Here is a 21,794-nt window from a genome sequence, read left to right as displayed (position 1 = left end):
GGACAAGAACTCAACATTCAACAATAACCATCCAAGCTGAAGATCATACTGAATTCAATTATGGGTTTCTTAGTTTCATTCTATACACAGATTTTAGAATATATGCACCTGATGTACCACTTTGATTGAATAACCTTTTATTCTTTCAAATAAAAAAACAACAACGTGTTGCTCTACTTGATAAGCAGATTGTTTGTTACGTTTTTCTCGATGATTCACATGAATAAAAAAGTTGTTCCTCCTCTTAATAAGCCAGATTATTCTGCAACTTGTATGAAATTTATCTCGAGTCAAATTATTGAATATTCGAAAAACATAAACTACTTTTTTCTAAAACTTTTCATCGGTTTAGGACTTGAACACTTTACGCACATGAATCTAAGACAAATGTTGGGAATCAAAACTAATGTTATATTCCTCCTTTTTCGACTAATCAATCAATGGAATGGAAGAAGTCTTCCCTTGTTGTGGCTGTGTGGTACCACTTCTCATCATCGCGCAGAATTCTTCATAGTTTATTCTTCCATCCTGCACCAAGAGACCCATTATATGTTGGCTAATAACTTCTTTTGTTAGTTGCTATGTAGAGAGAAACAGAACTTACATTATCTGTATCTACTTCTGCTATAACTTCTTTGATGCTAGTTTCATCTCCCATACCATACTCTTTCATTGCTGACTTTAACTCATCCATTGTTATAAACCTGTGTTATCCAAAACCATCTTAGTGTCTTAGAATAGTTTTAACTTCTAAGTTTATATTTTCTACGCGAACTTACCCGCTGTTGTCTTTGTCAAAGTACTGGAAAGCTTTGAACAAGTGCTCATCTCGGTCCAATCTGTATCTATGCATCGTTGCTGAGATAAACTCAATGTAGTCGATTGTTCCATTACCGTCTACATCAGCCTGAAAACATATATATAACATGGTTTCTCTTCTCAGATTCTATCATTTTGATGACGACTATGGAAGAAGAATGGAAGCAGGGAAAGAAATGAAAATTACTAACAGCTTCCATGAGTTGTTTAACTTCAGCTTCAGAGAGTTTAGAACCGAGTCTAGCCAGCCCGGTTTTGAGTTCTTCGTAAGTGATAGTGCCACTTTGATCAGTATCCATATTCGCAAACATGGTTTTAAGACCTTTGATTTCTTCTTCTGATAGACTTTCAGCAATAACCTGCAAGAAACACAACCAATGATCATGCAAAACAGAAGAGAAGGATTACTTCTATAAGAGAAGTTTGTAGTTTCTTTAACCTTTAGAGCTAGCTTCTTAAGCTTGTTCATTGCTCGGAACTGCTTCATCCGAGATAACACAGCACTATCAATAGGATTATCCGGCGCTTCTCCGCCTCTGATCCAAGGATGCTCTATGAAAACATTACACAACCACACTTAAATATTTTGTTTAGCAGACTAATCTTGAAGAGGTTAAGTGGGCATTATTACCAAGAGCTTGTGCCGCAGAGATTCGTTTCCTAGGGTCCATAGTGAGCAACTTCCTCACAAGGTCTTTAGCACTCTCAGATATAGAAGGCCATGGCTGGCTCTCAAAATCAATTTCTCCTTTTATTATCTCCTCAAATATCCCCTTCTCAGTTTCTACAAACGTAACAATCACAACAACATAAACAATTACATAACTAAATGGATAAACCAAATTAAATAAAAATGGTTATCAGCTTTTATATTACCTGCCCAAAAAGGAGGCACACCACAAAGCAAAATGTAAAGAATAATCCCTGCACTCCAAATATCGATCTCTTTGCCGTAACTTCGTCTTAATACTTCAGGAGCAACATAATAAGCACTTCCTACTATATCTCTGTACACTTTCCCTGTAGATTAAATGAATTCAAGATTATCAACTAACTGAAATGGCATAACTTGAAGCTTAGCACTATATACTATAACAAAATGAGATAAGATTATTTAAGTTATAGTCTATTCTATATCCACAACATAACTCAAACATTCATCAGAATCTTAAAAAAATTAAAACAATAAGCAAATAAGAAGAGGATTTGGTTACACATCTTACCTTCTTCAATGAACACAGACAATCCAAAGTCAGTAGCCTTAAGCATAGCATCCTCATCTTTACTACTGAGCAAGAAATTCTCAGGCTTGAGATCACGATGCATCACACCCATGAAATGGCAAATCTGCACAACATTCAGCACCGATCTAATAACACCAGCAGCTGCTCTCTCCGAGTAATGACCCTGAGCTATGATCCTATCGAACAACTCACCCCCACCACACAGCTCCATCACAAGATGTATCGACTGTCTATCCTCGTAAGCGCCTCTGATCTCGACGATGTTCTTTTGTCCAGACAAATGCTGCATGATCTGAATCTCTTTCTTGACGTCGTCTCTGTCTTGCTTCCTCGTTAGCTTTCGTTTGAGTATGGACTTGCACGCGTACGTGTTTCCCGTTGAGTTCTCCTTGCAAGTGTAGGTTATACCGAACTGCCCTCGACCTAGCTCGTGACCTAGCGTGTAGAGTCTCTTGATCTGTTCGAAGGGTTTGCCTAGGATCGTCTCTGTTTCTAGGAGAGCGATGGGTTTCAATGGTTTGAAAACCTGATACTCTTCGATTGGCTGATTAACGGGTTTGGATTCTTGTTGTTCTTGTGGATTATGATGATGATTCTGAGTCGTTGTCGGGATTTGAGGCTCGGTGGCGTCACGAGAGACATGAGTTTGCGATTGATTTGTCGGAATTGAGCTATGTGCGGTGACGTCACGAGGGACATGAGTTTGTGATTGGTTTGTCGGAATTGACCGCTGTACGTTTCCATTGACGACGTCACTCTGTGTTCTTCGATGTTTGCTGCTGAAGCAACCCATATTAGGGGTTTTTTTTTTTTTTTTTTTCTGAATTTCTTGTGTTCTAGGTTAGAGGAAGAAGAAGCACGATGGGGACAATGTGGTTTGCTCGATCTCACAAGTTTTGTTTGTGTAAGAAAAATATTTGTTTTTTTTTTTCCTGCCGTCATTAACGGTTTTGATATTTCCACGGAAATAATCCATAACATGATGATGACATTATTGTATGGTGCTTAATTACTCCAAGTCTATGTACAAATATATTTATATATATTAGTAATTAAATTAAGTACCTAACTTAACCATCAAACCCGGTCTGGCTCCACACGGCGTCTCTAACGCGTCTCATGTCTCTTCCTTTTAACGTCCTCCCCACGCCTAAAAACATCGATGAGCTACCGTCACCGTTACGGCTACGCGCCACGTATTCATGAGGCGGCACCATCTCACCATGACCCACCTCAGCAGCATTGTCGTTATGTAATGACTCGATAGACTCCTTTTCCTTTAAGATCTCGCTACAGTCAGGCACTTTCACCGGCGCAGAGCTCGCCACGTGTTTCTTCCTCCGTCCATCATTGTTATCGGCCAGGCCACCCATGCCGCCCCCGTTCTGTCTCCGTTCACCGCCGGTCGTTTTGGGGGAGCGTATGGTCCATGCGTTTGGTTGTTCATGAGCCTCCATCACCGACCAGACATCCTCTTCCATGAGTTCCATCTCGACGGAGGCTTCTCCATCCATGTGACGGTCACTGGACTGATGATGATCCCATAGAAACCGCTCGCTCCGGCTAATCGTTAATCTGCGACCTTTGCGCATATTTATCTTTATGTTAAAAGGAAAATGTATAGACGCTTCTATTTTTGTGCTAAGTTATCTCTATGAACCTACTACTAGTCAAAAATTAAAACATGTTGCGAAAGTTGCAATGTGTTTCAAGATCTCTTCTTGCTTTGTGTTATGACTGAAAGATCGAAAAATGATGATGAGCATGTGTAAGTATATAAATTAGATGTGAAGAGTACTGTTTGCATTTAGTTCACGTCAAATCACCAATACAGTAACTAATATATTGTGACTTTGAATGGATTAAGCGGTGAGACACAAACGGATCGGATACTATCGTACGATTGAACTGTAGTTTACATAAGAGAACGCGTATTGCAATACAATTGCGATTGGTCTAAAATAAACGGTTTAAAACAAATTATGAATAATAACATGAGAAATACCCTAGGATAACACTAAAAAAGATTTTAGTCACAAAAATAGACCACAAAGAGGAAAATGACAAAATGTTTCATTAAAGAGATAATATACATTTATACCCTTAGAGTTAACTAATCTAAACCTTAAGGTTTAGAGTTAAGGATGAGGATTTGAGATTGAGGTTTAAAATTTTATAAAATAAAAAAATAAATATTAAAAATTTGAAAATAAAAATTTTAAAAATAGTTTCAAAAAGTATTTTCGAATTACAAAAAGAAAATTTAAAGTAAAAAAATCGAAAAAAAAGTTCAAAAAAAAAAAATTATAAAAAAGTTCTAATTTGAAAACATATAATCTAAAACAATTAAAAAAAATTCTTTTTTTAATTTTTTTAACTTTTTTAATTATTTTATTTTTTTATATCTAGGGTATTGGTGTCATTTTACCTATTAAATAAAATATTTTGGTCATTTTTCTCATTGTGGTCTATTTTTGTGACCAAAACTTGAAAATGGTCTATTTAGGAGAATTGCCCCAGTAACATCTATAATATTATTTGAGAAGTGAATTTGCTTAGTTATCATCTTCTCCATGATTTTAAAGAATTTTGATTATTTATTATGTTTTAGTAATGTTTATTTGAGAAGTGAATTTGCTCAGTCATCTTCTCCATGATTTTAAGTAATTTTGATTATTTATCATGTTTTAGTAATTTTTAGCTGAATCAGTAGTTCATTAATTTGGATAATATTATTATTTTAAATTAAGTATCAGTAAGTGTTAGGATATAATCTATAATATAGATCAAGATTATCTATATTTTTGAGTAATTTTTTATATTACAGTTAAATAATAGTATAAATAGAATATGTAAGTGATATTTATCATAATCTATCTTATATTATAACAATATGCGAATGCTAATACATAAAAGATATAGTTAACTAATATTATATATAATTAATATATGTTGTAATCTATTTTATCTACATTATTATTTGCAAAGTGATTTTTCGCATTCGAGCTCTCACGTTAAAAATTAGAACGGTTAAATCATTGTACCCTTAATGAATAATTATCTTAGACATTAGTTAATCATAAAATATTTACAATAAAAATAAAAATTAACCAAAAAAAGAAACATATTATAAAAAAAAAAAAATTAGTGTATATTCCAATGTTCCCGTTGATGCAATAGTGTTATACATATTTTAATGGTTTATTTTATGAACTTATATTATCAAGATAAACATGTTGTTACAGCTTTTATTTTCAATATGTTCTTACAAACATCATTTTTTATTCCTTCTGTTGTTAAGTTTAAAAAACAAAGATGTGTAGTTATATATTAATGAAAAATAAAATTTTGTAAATAATTCATTACATAATTAATTAAAACGAATTTTATATAAATAATATTAAATTTATAAGTTATATTAGGTAATTTATTATAAATTATATAATAAATTTTTCAAAATAAAATATATTTTTAAAAATAAGTTAATTATTATATATTGTATTATTATCTAGAAATAATATTTTTAAAATTATGATGTAAAAAAGTATAATTAAAATTAATTGAGAAAAAAACATTTGAATAAGGATATTTTAAAAATATTTTTAATATGTGAGTGGTTTAAAAATTTAATACAATAATATATATATTGATGAAATTTCATATATTATCATACTGGTTTTTGAATTAATAAATCATAAACTAATAAGTTTTCATAAAAAAATTATCTCTGCATATGCGGACAAAACACCTAGTCTATGATGAATAGTTTAAATATGGGATACATATAATATATTTATATTTTACAAACTAAAAATTAATGATACTAAATTAGTTTTTAAAAATATATATTTTAGTAAAAAAAGCATTTTACTAAATTAGTTTTTAAATAAGAGACTTGCAATGGACCACACTAATATATCCATCTATTAATAAAGTCTCTTAAACTCACTTTTCCTACTAAAAATTATTAAAAAAGCTTAAAAATCCCTAAATGTCTCTTAGGATGCTCTTATACAAACATATTGACCTACTTTAACAAGACTGTAAAGTAATATTTTGTTTTGTTTATTATTTTATTTTTCTCTTTATCCAAGAAAAAAAAAACAGCATTGCTGACAGCTACGTCCAGCTAGAGAATGCCTTCAAAGTTCATAACTTTAGACCATGTTTATCTCTAAGAAAACTAATGGGTTTCTTAAATATTTTTTTTGTCTAAAAAAAAAAAAATTAAAAGCAAACTAATTGCAGACTGTCACGAATCAGTAGGGTCCGTGAACAGTATGAAAAATTCACTAAAATCGGTTTTTAATTAATAGTTTTTATAATCGATCGTTAAAAATTTTGTGGGAATTCACGCATTAAGAACTTCACTAAAAACCCCAGATAAACATGCTCTCGTACTATCAACTATCCATCCGAAAGATTTCAATCATAACTATAGTTTTAGGTGCCGACGTTTTTCGTGCGTTCTAAACTTTATATAAAAAATGAGAGGTAAATAAATGTAGGTAGCTCCTCTGTTGATCCGATGTATTCTCTAATATAAGGACAATTCACACAATAGAATAGACTATATGTCCAGTTAATAAAACAATGTATATTATAGTTGCAAAAAAAAAAAAAACAATGTATATTTGGCTTATTTTATTTCAGTGTATATAACTGTAGTGGGGGCTACATCAACATCTCCGTATGGGTAAGCACATAAGACATGTCGCAATTCATTTGTGCGACACGTTTGCACTCATTGCAAGCGGTCCAACTATCTTGTCTACTAAAACCGACACGTGACCTAATCTGAAACCAACAATACTTGTCAGATTAAGACCGAACTCGACGAGTTTGTTGCTGGATTAGAGAGTGAATGGCTGAAGCGTGACGATGGAGACCGACGAACTTAAGTACCAAAATCTGCATGTGGTGCCTCATTTTTTTTTTGTAACTCAACTTTCAACTTTCATTTAACCTTCTTTCTATGTCATTCCTATCTTTAAATTTTAACCAACTTGGCTCTACAGAATATAACTTAGGAACATTAGACATGTAACTAAAAGTCTCCTTCGCTATCCTGTCAGCAGCTTTATTACCTCCTCTTGGACTAAACTGCACTGCAACTTCAGGTATTTGAGACAGAAGATGAGATATAACCTGCATCGTTGGCTAAAGAATGGGCCAGACTGTCTCCTCTTCATTTAGCATCTTTGCAATAGTCGAAGAGTCAGTTTCAAAGATCACTCTCTTGTACCCAAACCTCACCAAAGTCTCAGCTGCCCATTTCAAAGCCTCCACTTATGTCACAATACTCGACCCTAACCTTTGAATCGCTCTTGCTCCCACCCAAATTAGCTTCCCATTGTTGCCTCGACAGATCCAACCAAGTCCACAGTTCTCTCTGTCCTTGTGCCACGCACCATCAGTGTTACACTTGAGCCAATTTATCGGAGGTGGCTTCCATTTCTGAATCGGATTCACACTTTTGGGTCCTACTTGCAGTCTTCTTTTCAACCTTACATTTTTCACCCCTCTCCCTTTCTCTCCATCCCTCTGCGTCCTCTCTTGCTTTTGGAGAATGCTCATCGCCTCATACTCTTTCCCTTAGAATATAAAATCATTTCTATTCTTCCATAATCTCCACAAAATCCAAGGGCCTGTGTCGGCTTGAACATCCTCTTTAGGATACTCTTTCTCCAGATTCAGAACATGAAACAAATTAGAGTAGAGTGAGTTATCTAAGATACCTCCTGGAGGCGTGGGAATTGAGGATAGGGCCCAGACCAGTCTCGCCAACGGACATTGGAATAGAACGTGGTTTATTTTTTCTGTCCCGTGAGCACATCTTAGGCACTGCCCATCTCTAGCCATGTGTTTTTTTTTCATGTTCTCCGCAACATGTAGTGAGTTTGAGATACACTTCCACAGAAAATGATGTACCTTCGGGCTTGCTTTGGATTTCCACGCCAACTGATAAAGAAAGTCAAAGCTAGGTTGATTCATCATCGTTGGCTCACGGCGCTTCCCCACCTCATTGCACTGAACCCAATACTTTGATTTCACCGAGTAGTGGCATGTCTTGGTGTAGTTCCAAACATATACATCTTTACTCTTTGGTCCACCAATCTGTACCCTCTCGATGAGGTGTCTTTCCTGTGGTGGGACGATTCTCTCCACTTTTTCTCTATTCCACTCACGTCCTTGGTTCTGAAGAAGCTCACAAACTCTCATGTCTTTATGAACTCCTCTCCTACTATCTGCTATGTCGCAACGCATTACTCTAGCCTCTCTTGCTGGGTTTTGTTGTACCCAATGATCCTGCCATATCTTAGCTGTTTCCCCATTTCCAATCAGCATTTTTGCTCCCTGACAGATAAAAGGTTGTGATGCGTGTATGTTTCGCCAAGCATATGACGGTTTTGATCCCAGACTTGCATTCAAAGGGTTTGATTTCGTAAAATATCGGCCTTTAAACACTCTAGCCAGTAGGGAGTCTTTTAACCTCAACATCCTCCAGAGTTGCTTCCCCAATAAGGCTATGTTGAAAGCTTCAGATCTCTGAAACCTAGACCACCTTCATACTTTGGTTTGCTGAGCTTGTCCCAACTTCTCCAGTGAATGCCCTTTGAATCCTTATTGTTTCTCCACCAAAAGTGAGACATAATTGAGAGGATCTTTCTGCATACTGTTTTGGGGAGAAGGAAGCAGGACATGGTATAGGTAGGAAGAGCAAGCGCAACTGCCTTTAACACAACTTCTTTGCCTGCTGAGGAAAGGAACCGGGTCTGCCAACCTTGCACCCTTTCACTCAATCTCTCCTTAAGATAGTTCAGAATCGATACCTTAGAGCCTCCAAAGGATTCGGGTAACCCTAGGTAGATTCCTTCACCACCTTCTTGTTCGATTCCCAACTTTCTTTTGATATCTTCTTTCCTTTCTGTCGGGAAATTCTTCCTAAAGTAGATGCTCGACTTCTGGTAATTTATTCGCTGTCCAGATGCTACACTATACTCCTTCAGGATCTGAGACAAATTATTCAACTCTTCTTCATTACATTTGCAGTATAACATACTATCATCCGCATATAGCAGGTGCGAGATTGTTGGAGCCGTTCTTGCCACTTTGTGCCCTGTGATTTGTCCTTGCTTCTCTGCGTTACACAACTTTTGTACCAACATCTCTGTACATATTACAAAGAGATATGGGGCAGGGGATCTCCCTGTCTTAAGCCTCTTGTAGGCCGTATATCACCGTATGAAGTGCCATTAATAAGAACATGGTACTGTGCTAAAGTAACACATGCCATTATAAGCTTGCACCAGTCCTCCGAGAAGCCAAGAGTTCGCATTGCATCTTTTAGAAATGGCCACTCCACTCGGTCGTATGCCTTTGAGATGTCCGTCTTCACAGCAATAAATTCTTCGGAGCACTTGTTATTCGAGTTCAGAGCGTGTAATAACTCATGTGCCACGAGGATATTGTCGGAGATTATTCTACCTTGAACAAAAGCTGCTTGTGTTTCCGACACTACCTGAGGTAGGATTTTCTTTAGGCGTGTGGAGAGGAGTTTGGAGATGATCTTGAAGGCTACATTACAAAAGCTTATCGGTCTGAAGTCTGTGAGTCTATTAGCGTTCAGCTTCTTTGGTACAAGACATATGTTCGTCTTGTTTATTCCTTCCTCTAGCTGTCCCGATCGGAAGAACTCCTGGACCATCTTAGTTATATCATCTCCTGCCGTCTCCCAGAAGTGCTGAAAGAAAAAACCACTCATACCATACGGGCCTGGACACTTATGAGGGTTCATTTCAAACACTGCTCTCCGCACCTCCTCCACTGAGACCTCTTTCAACAGCTCGTCATTTTGATCTGAGGTAATCTTCCCCTGCACTTCAGTTACTCCTTCCAGCCTCAGACCCACATCTTCTGAAGCAAACATGTTTTTAAAATACTTTTCTGCCACTCGCCTAAGGTCTTCCTCATCGTACCACTCAGTGCCATCTTCATCAATCAGACTGTGGATTCTGTTATGCGCTCTCCTGTTTTTTTGTTACCGCATGAAAGAACCTCGAGTTTATATCCCCTGCCTTAAGCCAGTCCAATCTGCTCTTCTGTCTCCAGAAGATTTCTTCATTGTGGTATTCCTCGTTCAGCTCTTTTCTGAGTTGGCTTAGTACCCCAGGAACATATGTTGTTTGTTGCGTCTGCAGATCAATTCTATGATGAAGATCCATTATTCTATGGGCTGAGTTTGGTTTTGCAGTCCTTTTCTAGAAAGATATTGATTTCCTGCATCCAACAATACGATTCATCAGCCCTATCTGTCCTCCTCCATGGTTACCCCAGCTCTCCTTTACTGTTTCTATGAATCCCTCTCTCCTGATTCATCTCTGATCATTCTTAATGCTTTCTTTCCTCCTCCATTCAACACCATCCATCAGATTGATGATTGGGTTATGATCTGAGCAGAACTTTTGTAAGTACTTTGCTGAGGCGCTCGGGAACATACTCGTGAAGGCTTGGTTAGCCACTGATCGATCCAATCGGCATTGAACAACATCATTATTTCTGATACCAGACCAAGATAATTTGTAGCCTTTGTGTTGAATCTCCCACAAACCACAATTTTTTAGCATCTGTCTGAATTTAGATCCCTCTTCTTCTGTTTTTTCTACTCCTCCTACTTTCTCAGACTGGTCGAGAATCTCGTTAAAATCTCCTGTAACAAACCAGGGCTCAAACTATTTATCTTGCCATTTCACCTTTAGGTCCATAAGCCTGTTGCTCGCTTGGATTAGCTCAATTTTGCAAGAATCCTTCCACATAACTGCCAAACCTCCACTTCGACCTACTGGTTCCACCGTACGAAGACCGGTATATCCTAACTTTTTCACCACTCCTTCTAAGTAACCTCTTCTATTTTTTCTTTCACTGAGGAATAAGATCTCAGGAACATACACCCGATGTAGTTCTTGTAGATGTCGAACTGTAGGGGTATTCTCCAACCCCTGACAGTTCCAACTCATTATCCTCATATTGATTTTGAAGGGTTGGAATTAATCATCAACCCTTCTTCCAAATTTTTTCCACTACCCAACACTATCCGCTGCGCAGAACAGTTGGGAGTGCTTGCTGCCATAAGAGCAGAATGATTTAAAATACTTGTCCTCCTATCACCAGAACTTTTCTTATGCGAACCTAGCCTCTCAAAGATATATGGGTTCGTATCTTCAACTTCCGCACTGACTTTAGCCGTTTTAGGAAGTCTCTCATCACTCCAACTGAGTCTTCTTCTCTTCTGCCCACTAGGTCCAACCACTCTCCTTTTTTACCAGAGGAGGATGAAGGCTCTTTTCTACCCAATCTTTCAAACACTGAAGGGGTTTCCACTTCATCAATATGAGCTCCTTCTACTATCTCACCGCCTATTGCTTCAGTGCTTTCTTTCTCTCCCAGCCTGCAGAAAACAGATGGAGCAGTCTGACTAGCTCCAGAGGATCCGCCTGTGTTGCCCCTTCCTATGAACGGGCTTCTTCTGCTTCTTGGACCGGAGGTTTCCCCTCTGCTTTTGGAACTTCCAGCTCCTCTCTGCTCAAAGGTTTGGACTTCTTTGGGGATCCACTTTTAAGAATTACCTCCCCTAATGCCTTTGCCTTTCCTGCCAGTGATAACTCTGAGCTCCTGGGAACCCGAGCTTCTTGGGGTCTGTTCTGAACTGGTTATGTTGCCTCTGCCAGACCCTGCTGCAGTACTCGAGCTTCTGGCTATAACTACGCATCTTTGGTGTGTACCTGTAGGGGGTACATTTTGTTTTCCTCTTCCACTCTCAAAACTGCCTCCTCCATCCCTTCTTCTTGATGTTGGGGGTTCTGCAGCTAGCCCCTCTTGTAGTGGACAGTATAGTCGATCGTGTGTTAGTCTTTTGCACATAAAGCACACCTTTATCAGTTTTTCATACTCCAACTCCGTAGGAACCACCTCTCCTGATTTGAATCGAGCAATTCTTCTGAACTGTAGAGGTTCCTTCGTGTTTATCCACACCTGAGCTCTAACATATTCCACAGATGAGGAGTTTTTAGCGTGAAGCTCTACCTTCTCCACTTTCCCCAAGGGACCCAACAGAAACTCAATCGCCTGCTTCTTGAGTAGGTGCACTGGAATCCCCCTGATTATGATCAAAAATGGGATTTTACATAGGAAGTCAGGCCCTGGAGTTGGAGACCACTGGTCGAGAGAAACAATCCACCCGTTTACAAACCATGGCCCTCTAGTCAGTACATGATGGAGATCTCTTTCGTTTTGGAAGAAGAACTAGACTCTGTCTTCTCCAACTCCTCTACCTCGAACACTGTCTTCCAGTCTCCAAATAGGAGGAAGAGCTTTAACCAAGCCATATACTTTATGGACCACCGGATTTAGACATCGTACAATCACACTCATGGTGTTCTCCTCAATGAGGTAATTGTTCTCCAAGTCTGGGATGTCTACCAACTCTCCTTCCTCAAGTAACTCGATCTCTTTGAATTCCTCCATGAGCGACCCTTCCTTCTTATTTCTGGGTCGATTCATCCTTGGATTATCTCCCTATCACTCGTCGTTTCCAACAGCAATCGTAACCGAAGCCACGCAGGCTCAATGAGATCCTCCTAATCTCTAAATCGCAAGATTAGACAAATCAGGTTTTGGAGAAATCTCTACCTAGGCGTTGTCTTCCCGAGTTTGATTTCACCTCAGATCTCCAGAAACCTCCATATACAACCACAGGTCCGAGCTTTCTTGTAGTTGAATGAGGGCGAGGACTCAGCTTTTCAGATCTGAGAATAAGAAATCTGATTTTTTTTGAAAACCCTAGTCCCTTTCGAATCGTCCTTTTCTCTCTCTCTATCCTCTCATGTTTCTTAATGGTTTCAAATAGTCTGCATGTGGTGCCTCATTGTTTTGTCTTTTCTTTCCTTTTTATTTTGCCTCAATTATTTGCGTTCTTATTAAAATTAATTTTATTAATCAAATTCTATCGCTCTAATGAAGTTTTCTTCTTCGTTTTAGCCATGAATCCAACGAAATATGTATGATCATCCTCCATCTGCCTCACTGATGTGGTATTAGTATATGATTGATTGGATATAATAAGAAGAGCAATAATTTAGTTTGCCACACCTTAAACTTTTGTGTTACAAAACTCGTATAACCATGCTTACAATGATCTCTATATGGATAAGAAAAGAAAACAACCAATATGAAATAATAATCTAATTGAACTGTTCGATTTACGTATATACATACGCGTTCTCATGTATATATACATACGCGTTATCATGTATATAACATTGAGAAATGCAATATTTGATAATTAGACTTTTTCAAAATAAATATATTTGATAATTAGAACATGAATTTGCATATTGATGGGTGGACCAAACAAAAATAAATATAGTGTTGGATCAGACTTTTAGTTACTGGCAAACTGTCCGAGTGGGGACGATGTCGTTCCATCATTAGTCATTTTTACTCACTCGATCCTTGAAAGAAAGAAAAGGGGATTAGGTTTTCTTTCTCAAATCGATCGATTATCAGAACACCCTCTAACAGATTTTTCAATACCAAACCTTCTTAACTCAATCTTGACCTCTGGGTTATTAATTTGTCTCAAAATAAGATTTGTTTGCATAATAGAAGATCCGAAATAAACACCTTTTTTTTATAAGGCCTTAAAAATCTACATGACATGATCTCATGTCGGTATCATGAGATGATTAAAAATATAGAACACAAATTTTAAACTACAAAATATTTATAAGGTATATTGAAATACTAAGTATACTAGATTAAGATCCGCGTCTTGCGAAGAATGAATATTGTATATAGATACTATTTTATGTATTATTATTTATTTATGTTTTTATACTTATATTAAATTAGTGAGAGGCCAGTGATTATTATATATAAAACTAAGTTGGTGCAGACATATAAATCAAAATAATAATTGTTGTTTAAAATTAGTTTATGGTAAATAAATCAAAATAATAATTTTTATCTTTTATATTATTTATAATTAAATTTAAATTGATATCAACATTGATGTATAGTATATTTTATTAATATGACTATTTATTAAATAAAATATTTCTATTCACATGGTTTTATGATCATTTGTATTTATAAAAAAATCGAAACTTTATAACAAAATTTTTAATATGAAACTTTTAATATTTTTTTACTAATTTGTAATCATTTTTACAAATTCAATGAAAATTTTGAAACTAAAATATTAAATTCTTAGTACTTTTTCAATAAAATTTTTGAAATTTAAATATTTATACATTTTATATAATATATAATTTAATTTAAACGATATTAATATAAATAAACATATATATATATATATATCTTGTTATAATTTTATGAATATTTTATGATTAATTTATATTCGTTTTAAAAAATTCAAAATATAACATATATAGAAAAATCGGTTTTTTATTATTTGGTTAATTTATTGTCTAATTTAATTAAATAATAATAATATAACAAAATCATAGAGGATGTATAAATTATTATAAAATCTTCATTATTTAAAATCATTAATTATTATATATATTTTGATTAGATTAGGTAATTCCGTATGTTCGATTTAAGGAAATAATGAAGAATATTTTTATATTAATAATTAATTATATGTTTAGGTTAATGTAAAGTATATTATATGTTTAGATAGACCAGCTTATTTTTCTAAGGATTTTGAAACTGATTCTCGTGATGACGTGTGTCATGGTTCAAATATTGTAATGCTTCTCTTTTAATATATAGGAGATATATATATATATATATATTTAATCTAATATTTATTAAATAAGACATCTTACTCATATAATTTTATGAACGTTTGTATTTTTTTATATATTAAAATTAAATTAAAGATCACAAATTTTCAAAGTAAGATTTTTTAAAAGTTTATTAATTTATATTCGTTTTAAAAAATTCAAAATATAACGTATATAGAAATTTTTTTTTTTATTAATTGGTTAATTTTATTGTCTAATTTATTTTAATAATATTAATATAAAAGAAAAATGATAGAGGATGTATAAAGTTTTATCAAATTTTTATTATTTGAAATCATTAATTATCATATATATTTTGACCAGATTAGGTAACTCTGTTTGTTCTATTTAGGAAAATAATAAAGAATATTTTATATTAATAATTAATTATATGATTAGTTTAATAAAAAACATATTATATGTTTAGATGGACCAACTTATTTTCCTAAAGATTTTGAAATTGATTCTCATGATGACACGTGTCATGGTTCAAAGGTTGTAATGTTCTCTTTTAATATATAGGGGATAAGCTAAAATATGATACATAATTAAACTTAAATAACATTAAGGTATTGTTTTTAATATAAATATTTATTAAATAATGCTTTATATTTGTATGGTTTTATTATCATTTATTTTAATAATATAAAAATAAAATAATGCTATAGAAAAATAAATTATTGTCAATTTTTTATTATTTAACATAATTGATATGTGTATTTTTAAAACCATATTAGTAATTATATTTATAATTTTTATTTTTTTTTAAAATAAGATCTTTGATAAGTTACTAATTAACTTTATGATTAAATAAAAATAACATCACCATAGTAAAAATGTAACAATAGCACCCTGAATCGATAGCATTTTCTGGTTCATGCTGTAATTTGTTGTTTTTCATCCATTCTAATAACTTGAATTTCTCTTGATCAGAAAGGACATTTAAATAATTTTCTTCTCTCGTATGAATACTGTTATATTCATACCACTTGTTCACTTCGGTGTTTGAAAACTCGTTGATTATTTTGGATCCCTGAAACATATTTAACAGCACACATCAACATTTTAAAGATATTTTTAAAATTGACAAAAAAAATATAAATATGTAAAAGTCACTTACATCAACCCATACGAATTGGAGTTTATTCTCAGACGCCCCTATGACCTTTGAAAAATTCTAACTTCTCCTATCAATAAAATATAATTTGTTTTCTATTTTTTTTTTTAATACGAAAACGTGTTAAATACATCTATAACCCTAACTAAATCAGATAATTACGTAATCCAACCACCCAAACCCGACCCACCCAAACACATACAGGTATAACCCAGTTTATAAACTTAAACGATGCGTTTCAGTTTCCTCTCTCGTCTCTCCCTTTCTCTCGTGCTCTCCCCTCTCTCCTTTTGATTCCCAAAGCCGACGACAAAGAGACTTTTGTCTTCTCTCCAACAAAAACCTTAAATCGAGACTCATTGTTTCTTCTCCTTTCTTCTTTTTCCTCTGTTTTAATCAAGACTCTCGAATCGACATTCTTCATCTTTGTAAGTAATTTCTTAACCTTGATTTCGCTTTGTTTGATATTTATGTCAGATAAAAATTGGGGGAAATTGGAGATTAATTTGAGTGAATGAATGGTTTTGAGATTACATAAAGTAATTATTCTGGATTGTGCATGAATGTGTGTTGTTTGTGTTATTTTTGGATGTTCAGATGAAGGAGATAATGGCAGGCAAGCATGGAAGAAAAAAACCGACTCAGAAGAAAAGTGGGAACTCCACAAGTGCCCGAGAAAACGTTGCTCCTGTTGTAGAAGAGCATGTGGAAGAGCAATCCGACGGGAACAATAGTGATGATCTCTCTCCTGATCTGTGTGAACCCTCTGAGGTATAATATATATTCTTTTGGTTTTACTAGAAAAGGAGAAGTAAAAATCATGGTTAAGTTTTACTGATGTTGCTATTGCATATAAAGTAATTGAGTTGTTTTGATTAACATTTTGTACAGGAAATAAAGGGCCGGAAAAGAAATAATCGATCTAGTATATCCGGTGGAGTCTCCACTAGAACTAGAGCTAGAAAGGCGGTCTCAGATGGGAATGAGCCGGTTGGAGAAGATGTAGTCCATGAAGAGAGTACTCGAGTGAGAGAAAAGACTGAATTTTCGCTCTCACTTGATTCTGAAAGTGAAGACATGTCTGCTGTATCATCTAAGGTAATTTTTTGCATTTATATTAATCATTGTTACTGAGAAAGTATAATAGTTTTAGTAGTAATGAATGTCTAATACATATATATTATGGTTGCATGCAAGGCAACCACCGCAGCCCCTTGAATTTTATTTCAAGAGCACGGAGTTTACGAAGACTTGCAAGATTCAAACCACGTGCTCTGTGAAGGACACAGTTGACGTGATTAAGAAGCTTAAGGAGGAGGTTAAATGGTTCACAAGCCATCCTCAGTTTCGTCATTTCTTCCACATGCCTTCTGAAAAATACTTGAAGCTCCAAGCAATGTGGATGTTACTGATGCGCACCATTCGTACTGAAGAAGAAGAAGATGTTGCATGGTTTGCCGTGAATGGTGTGCCCATCTGCTATTCTATGAGGGAGCATGCCCTCATCTCTGGCTTAGACTGCCATGAGTATCCGAGGAAGTATTTGAAGCTCGGGGGTACAAAGTTTGTGGATTGTTACTTTGGTGGACTAAAGAAGATCACCATAACAGATGTGGAGCATAAGTTGTTGTCTATGAAGACGGCGTGTAATGATAGATTGAAGATGGCTGTTTTGTTCTTTCTTGGTCGGGTTATCAGAGGACAGGCAAAGGATACCGGACCAGTAGACCCGTTCATCTTAAGGATTGTGGAAGATTTGGAAGCTAGCAAAACATTTCCTTGGGATCGTCTAACATTTGAGGATGCAATAAACAACATCAAGCATATGATGGAGCTTTTGAAGGGTGAAGTGCACCCGGCATGCGGCTTTCCTGGATTTGTAATTCCATTACAGGTAAAGCATACAATTTAGTAAAATATTAGTTGTTTTATAACCGGAGATCTGATACTGTGACAATATTTGGGTAGGTTTTGGCTTTTGAGTATATTCCTAAGCTGAAAAAAAGATTTAGACTCTCTGCAGACAGCCCCTGTGAAGATTGTCCTAGGATGTGCAAGAGCCGGTTTACCAAGAGTAGCATGAAGGGTTATCCTTTAGAAGATATATATGCTGCTCTTGGAAAAACAAAGGTATATGTATATATACTTTTTAGTAGAAACTAGAAGAATATAAACTGATCTTACTGATTGTTATTTTTTTTCAGGTTATTAACAGAGTGTTGGTTCCAACTCTGGGTGAGGAAACTTTGTTGGCTTGCATCATTGATGAGGAGCCAGAGTGTTATCCTGAGGGTAGCGCAAGTGATACATGGAACCACTGGTTAGTTGTGAAGGAGAAGAAAATTTGGTGGAAAGAACTTTATGAGCAAGATACTGGTGCACGAGTGTTTACAAAGGAGAAAGACAAAGAAAAGGTGACGTTTGTAGAAGGAGAGGATTTTGGCGTTTATGGATAAAGGATTTTCTGGTGTTTTGTCATCGGTGGAGCCAAAGTTGGAAGTTATGGACTGGAGGATGAGTAAACTTGAAAGGAATCAGCGACTGTTGAGAAGCAGGGCTAAGAAAATAGAAGATAGGTTAACTTCTATTGAGAGAAAAGGAAATGAGGCTGAGGAGAACAATTATGGTGAATATATGGATTTTGGACAGTGGGATAATATGGATTGTGGTAGACCTGAAGGGTTGGATAAAACGGTTGCTGAGGAAAATTATGATAGAGCTAAAGGAAAAGATAGAGACACTGGTGAGGAAGAAAATGAAGAGAACACGACAGATAAAAGGCTGAGCAAGAGACTGAACAAGAGGCTGAGGAAGAGCAAAAGGCTGAGTAAGAAGCTGAGGAAGAGCAAGGGAAAGAGGTCCAAGAGAAGCAGCAGCCGCGTGAAGATGGTGAGAAAGAGGTGAGGAAGAGCAAGAGAAAGAGGTCCAAGATAGTGAGAAAGAAGCCGAGAAAGAACCACGTGGTAGGACTAAGGCAGTAGCCGCAGGGAAACTAGTCCATACACCACCAGAGAAATTTTTTCAGTTTGCGAGACCCAGTGAGGAAGAGGAACTCGCAAGGTTGAAGGAGAGATGTGTAGTACAAGCTGAAAAATTGTGGAGGCAAATTGAGGAAGAGGAAAGTGATGAGAAATCTGTGGAGAGTTTCGCTGAGGAAGAAGTAGAAAAGACACAAGAAAATGTTGAGAAATTGGTAGAAGAACCTGAAAAAACAGTGGAAGAGGTGGAAAAAACCACCGAGGAAGAAGCCACGCATGTGATATACACTGAATAAGAAAAGCAAAGCTGGTACATGGTTGTTTACAATGGCAGTGAGGAGGAAAGTCCGACCAAGGAAGCAGCCACACCTGCAAAAAAGAAAACTAAAGCTGAGAAAAAGAAAGTTGATGGTGCACCTAAGAAGAGAGGCAGGCCGAAGAAGACTGTTGTTACATTGAAGCCATGTACGCCGCTGCCGGAGAAAAGAAAAGGTGAACCATCACGGTGGGTGCAGTCTCTTTTCACTTAGGGAAAGACTGATGAGCTAGAAGTGCCAAAGAAGAAGCTTAAAACAAAGGCCTAAAATGTTTATGTTATGTATGTATTATTCAAGTTAGGATGTTATGTTTCTGCCTAAAATGCTTCTCTTGAACTTGTTAGGATATTATGTTTCTGTCTAAAATGATTCTCTTGAACTTGTTAGAATGTTATGTTTCTGCTTTTGGATGTTATGTTATGTTTCTGGTTGTGGTATGTTTTGGTATGTTTTTGGAAAACATGTGTGATAACTCGAAATTACAGGGGAAACTCTGCTAAAAATTTTGAAAAAATACTTCAAAATTTTGGAAAAATACTCCAATTGATAAAATAATTAAAAATTGTTTACATGTAAAATGCAACTCACATGTAAAACGTGCATGGATAAAAAGTGTACATGTAAAACGTGCAGCTGTCATATATTTTGATATTATATTTTGATTACACTTAGTAATTCTTGGTAAGCTTCAAGGACTTAGTAATACTACCTTAAACATAGTAATATTTCGAGAATTTTTACGTTTATCTAGTAAAACCATGAGAAAATGTGCTTTTTAGTAGTAAAACCGATGCTTTTGCACTATGCTTATCATTAAATAAGACATTTTCATCAAATATTTGCCAGGAATACATATTTTTTTAGATTTTCCTTACTATGGCCTAACCATTCACACACTAACAATAAAAATTAAGAGAGTTTTTTGGAAAACTGAAAAGGTTTTTCTTAAACTGTTGAAATAATCATTAAAATAGTCTTAGTATATATCTACAAGGTAACTAGTCTACGAATTAATAATAATCATGAAAATATATTGGTTCTAAATACTAAACATAAATATTGCTACTAATACATATGTAGTCCAAATAACACTTAGTAATACTAGTAACCATAGTAGTCCGAATAACACATAATAAAACTAGTAATCCTAGTAGTCCGAATAAAACATAATAAAACCAGTAATCCTAGTAGTCAAAATAAAACATAATAAAACCAGTAATCCTAGTAGTCCAAATAACACATAGTTATATTAGTATTCCTATTAGTCCAAACAACACAATCAAACACCTGAACCCGAAGCACTTCCACATTCAAAATATGCTGCCATACCTTCTCCTCTGGCTCTGCCCGTGCCTCTGGCTCTCCCTCTGCCACTCTCTCTGCCTCTTTTTCCTATTCCACGAGATTCTCCTGCTGATGGAAACCTTGTTTGTCGTAGTCTTCCTTTCTTGACATCATAATCCGGAGGAAGTACTTTCAGTGCTCTAACTTCTTCTGGTATAACCCAATCAGACATATGAGGAACATGATATATTGTCCTGTGATAAGCCAAAGCCCATAGCTCAACCCAAATACTCAGATAGATGGAGTTTCCTTCCCGCTTTATCAGTCATGAATGTGGAGGCAGCTACAGCATGAACACATGAGTATTTGTCTTTATCAAATTGCTCACAGCTGTAAGTCAACATAGCCATATCAACAGTATAAACCTTCCCATCACTACTTTTTAAACTGTACTCAAGATGGAAATTGTTTAACTCATCAACCTCAAAAAACCCTCCATCAACACATCTTTTGGACATTTTCGTTTCCACAATAGGCACAAGCTTTAGTGTAGGTGGTATCTCAGCTTCCTCTTTCCTATGTTTGTTAAACCATTCAGCCATTTTTGCAATGATAACATCAAACATTGGTATCAAGGTGAACTTTCTTGCTTTCTTAATTACACCATTAAAAGATTCCACTGAATTGGTGGTGTCAACGTTGTACCTATCTCCTTCAAAGTAACATCTAGTCCATTTCCTCTCTTCAACATTTTTAACAAGATACTCCGCTGTAGAAGGATACCTTCTGCGAAAAGCATCATAAAGGTTCAAGAACTCAACCACTGTATAAGAGTGTGCACACTCCATAAACTTAAATGCACAAGTGTCTCTGTGGTTACGGACGTGGCCTTTAACCTTTTGAGACAAATGCCATATACAATACCCATGAGCGGCCTGAGGGAAAACTACACCTACTGCATTGATCAACCTTTTGTTTCTATCTGAAAGAAATACCAATCCCGGTTCATCTCCTATCACTGATTTCAAATGTTCCATAAACCACATCCAACTATCATTTTTTTCACCATATGCGACACCGAAAGCAATTGGGTAGGTGTGATGATCAGGATCCTGAGCAGCCGCAACAAGTAGAACTCCACCATAAACATTCTTGAGGTGTGTTGCATCCACAATGAGGACTTTACTCATCGCGCTGAACCCTTCTATGCTAGCTCCCAAGGCAAA

The 21,794-nt window shown here is 35.6% G+C and overlaps 5 protein-coding genes across 5 annotated transcripts; 1 reads left to right on the top strand and 4 right to left on the bottom strand.

The window, feature by feature from the left end:
• Positions 1-257: 257 nt before the first annotated feature.
• On the bottom strand, positions 258-2,856 carry LOC106308615 (calcium-dependent protein kinase 15). Its single transcript, XM_013745759.1, has 8 exons — positions 2,043-2,856; positions 1,696-1,839; positions 1,451-1,603; positions 1,259-1,371; positions 1,011-1,178; positions 780-907; positions 605-704; positions 258-528 (listed from the first exon to the last, which is right to left on the bottom strand). The coding sequence occupies exons 1-8, from the start codon at positions 2,854-2,856 to the stop codon at positions 430-432; spliced, it is 1,719 nt and encodes a 572-aa protein (XP_013601213.1). The 3' UTR covers positions 258-429.
• On the bottom strand, positions 2,834-3,848 carry LOC106308622. The gene has a single exon (XM_013745764.1). It carries the CDS (start codon positions 3,653-3,655, stop codon positions 3,134-3,136), a length of 522 nt encoding a protein of 173 aa, XP_013601218.1. The 5' UTR covers positions 3,656-3,848; the 3' UTR covers positions 2,834-3,133.
• Positions 3,849-7,352: 3,504 nt separating this feature from the next.
• Positions 7,353-8,411, bottom strand: LOC106330797. Its single transcript, XM_013769211.1, has 2 exons — positions 7,712-8,411; positions 7,353-7,657 (listed from the first exon to the last, which is right to left on the bottom strand). Exons 1-2 carry the CDS (start codon positions 8,409-8,411, stop codon positions 7,353-7,355), a joined length of 1,005 nt encoding a protein of 334 aa, XP_013624665.1.
• A 10,080-nt stretch (positions 8,412-18,491) lies between these two features.
• Positions 18,492-19,263, top strand: LOC106330790 (WD repeat-containing protein 87-like). The gene is made up of 2 exons (XM_013769205.1): positions 18,492-18,889; positions 18,957-19,263. Exons 1-2 carry the CDS (start codon positions 18,492-18,494, stop codon positions 19,261-19,263), a joined length of 705 nt encoding a protein of 234 aa, XP_013624659.1.
• A 1,583-nt stretch (positions 19,264-20,846) lies between these two features.
• Positions 20,847-21,758, bottom strand: LOC106330782 (protein FAR1-RELATED SEQUENCE 5-like). Its single transcript, XM_013769201.1, has one exon. The coding sequence runs from the start codon at positions 21,756-21,758 to the stop codon at positions 20,847-20,849; it is 912 nt and encodes a 303-aa protein (XP_013624655.1).
• Between the last annotated feature and the right edge of the window lie 36 nt (positions 21,759-21,794).

Source organism: Brassica oleracea, chromosome C1 (genome assembly GCF_000695525.1).
Source record: "Brassica oleracea var. oleracea cultivar TO1000 chromosome C1, BOL, whole genome shotgun sequence".
Lineage (NCBI taxonomy): Eukaryota > Viridiplantae > Streptophyta > Magnoliopsida > Brassicales > Brassicaceae > Brassica > Brassica oleracea.
Note: the sequence above shows the minus strand (reverse complement) of the source record. Positions and strands in the feature narration are given on the sequence as shown.

Coding starts and splice junctions, on each gene's coding strand:
- LOC106308622 (XM_013745764.1), bottom strand. CDS start 3,655: ATGCGCAAAGGTCGCAGATTAACGATTAGCCGGAGCGAGCGGTTTCTA.
- LOC106308615 (XM_013745759.1), bottom strand. CDS start 2,856: ATGGGTTGCTTCAGCAGCAAACATCGAAGAACACAGAGTGACGTCGTC. Junction 1,604..1,695: donor TGTGCCTCCTTTTTGGGCAG/GTAATATAAAAG, acceptor TTACGTTTGTAG/AAACTGAGAAGGGGATATTT. Junction 1,372..1,450: donor CTCTGCGGCACAAGCTCTTG/GTAATAATGCCC, acceptor ATGTTTTCATAG/AGCATCCTTGGATCAGAGGC.
- LOC106330797 (XM_013769211.1), bottom strand. CDS start 8,411: ATGCTGATTGGAAATGGGGAAACAGCTAAGATATGGCAGGATCATTGG. Junction 7,658..7,711: donor GGATGTTCAAGCCGACACAG/GCCCTTGGATTT, acceptor TTATATTCTAAG/GGAAAGAGTATGAGGCGATG.
- LOC106330782 (XM_013769201.1), bottom strand. CDS start 21,758: ATGAGTAAAGTCCTCATTGTGGATGCAACACACCTCAAGAATGTTTAT.
- LOC106330790 (XM_013769205.1), top strand. CDS start 18,492: ATGGACTGGAGGATGAGTAAACTTGAAAGGAATCAGCGACTGTTGAGA. Junction 18,890..18,956: donor GTGAAGATGGTGAGAAAGAG/GTGAGGAAGAGC, acceptor ACCACGTGGTAG/GACTAAGGCAGTAGCCGCAG.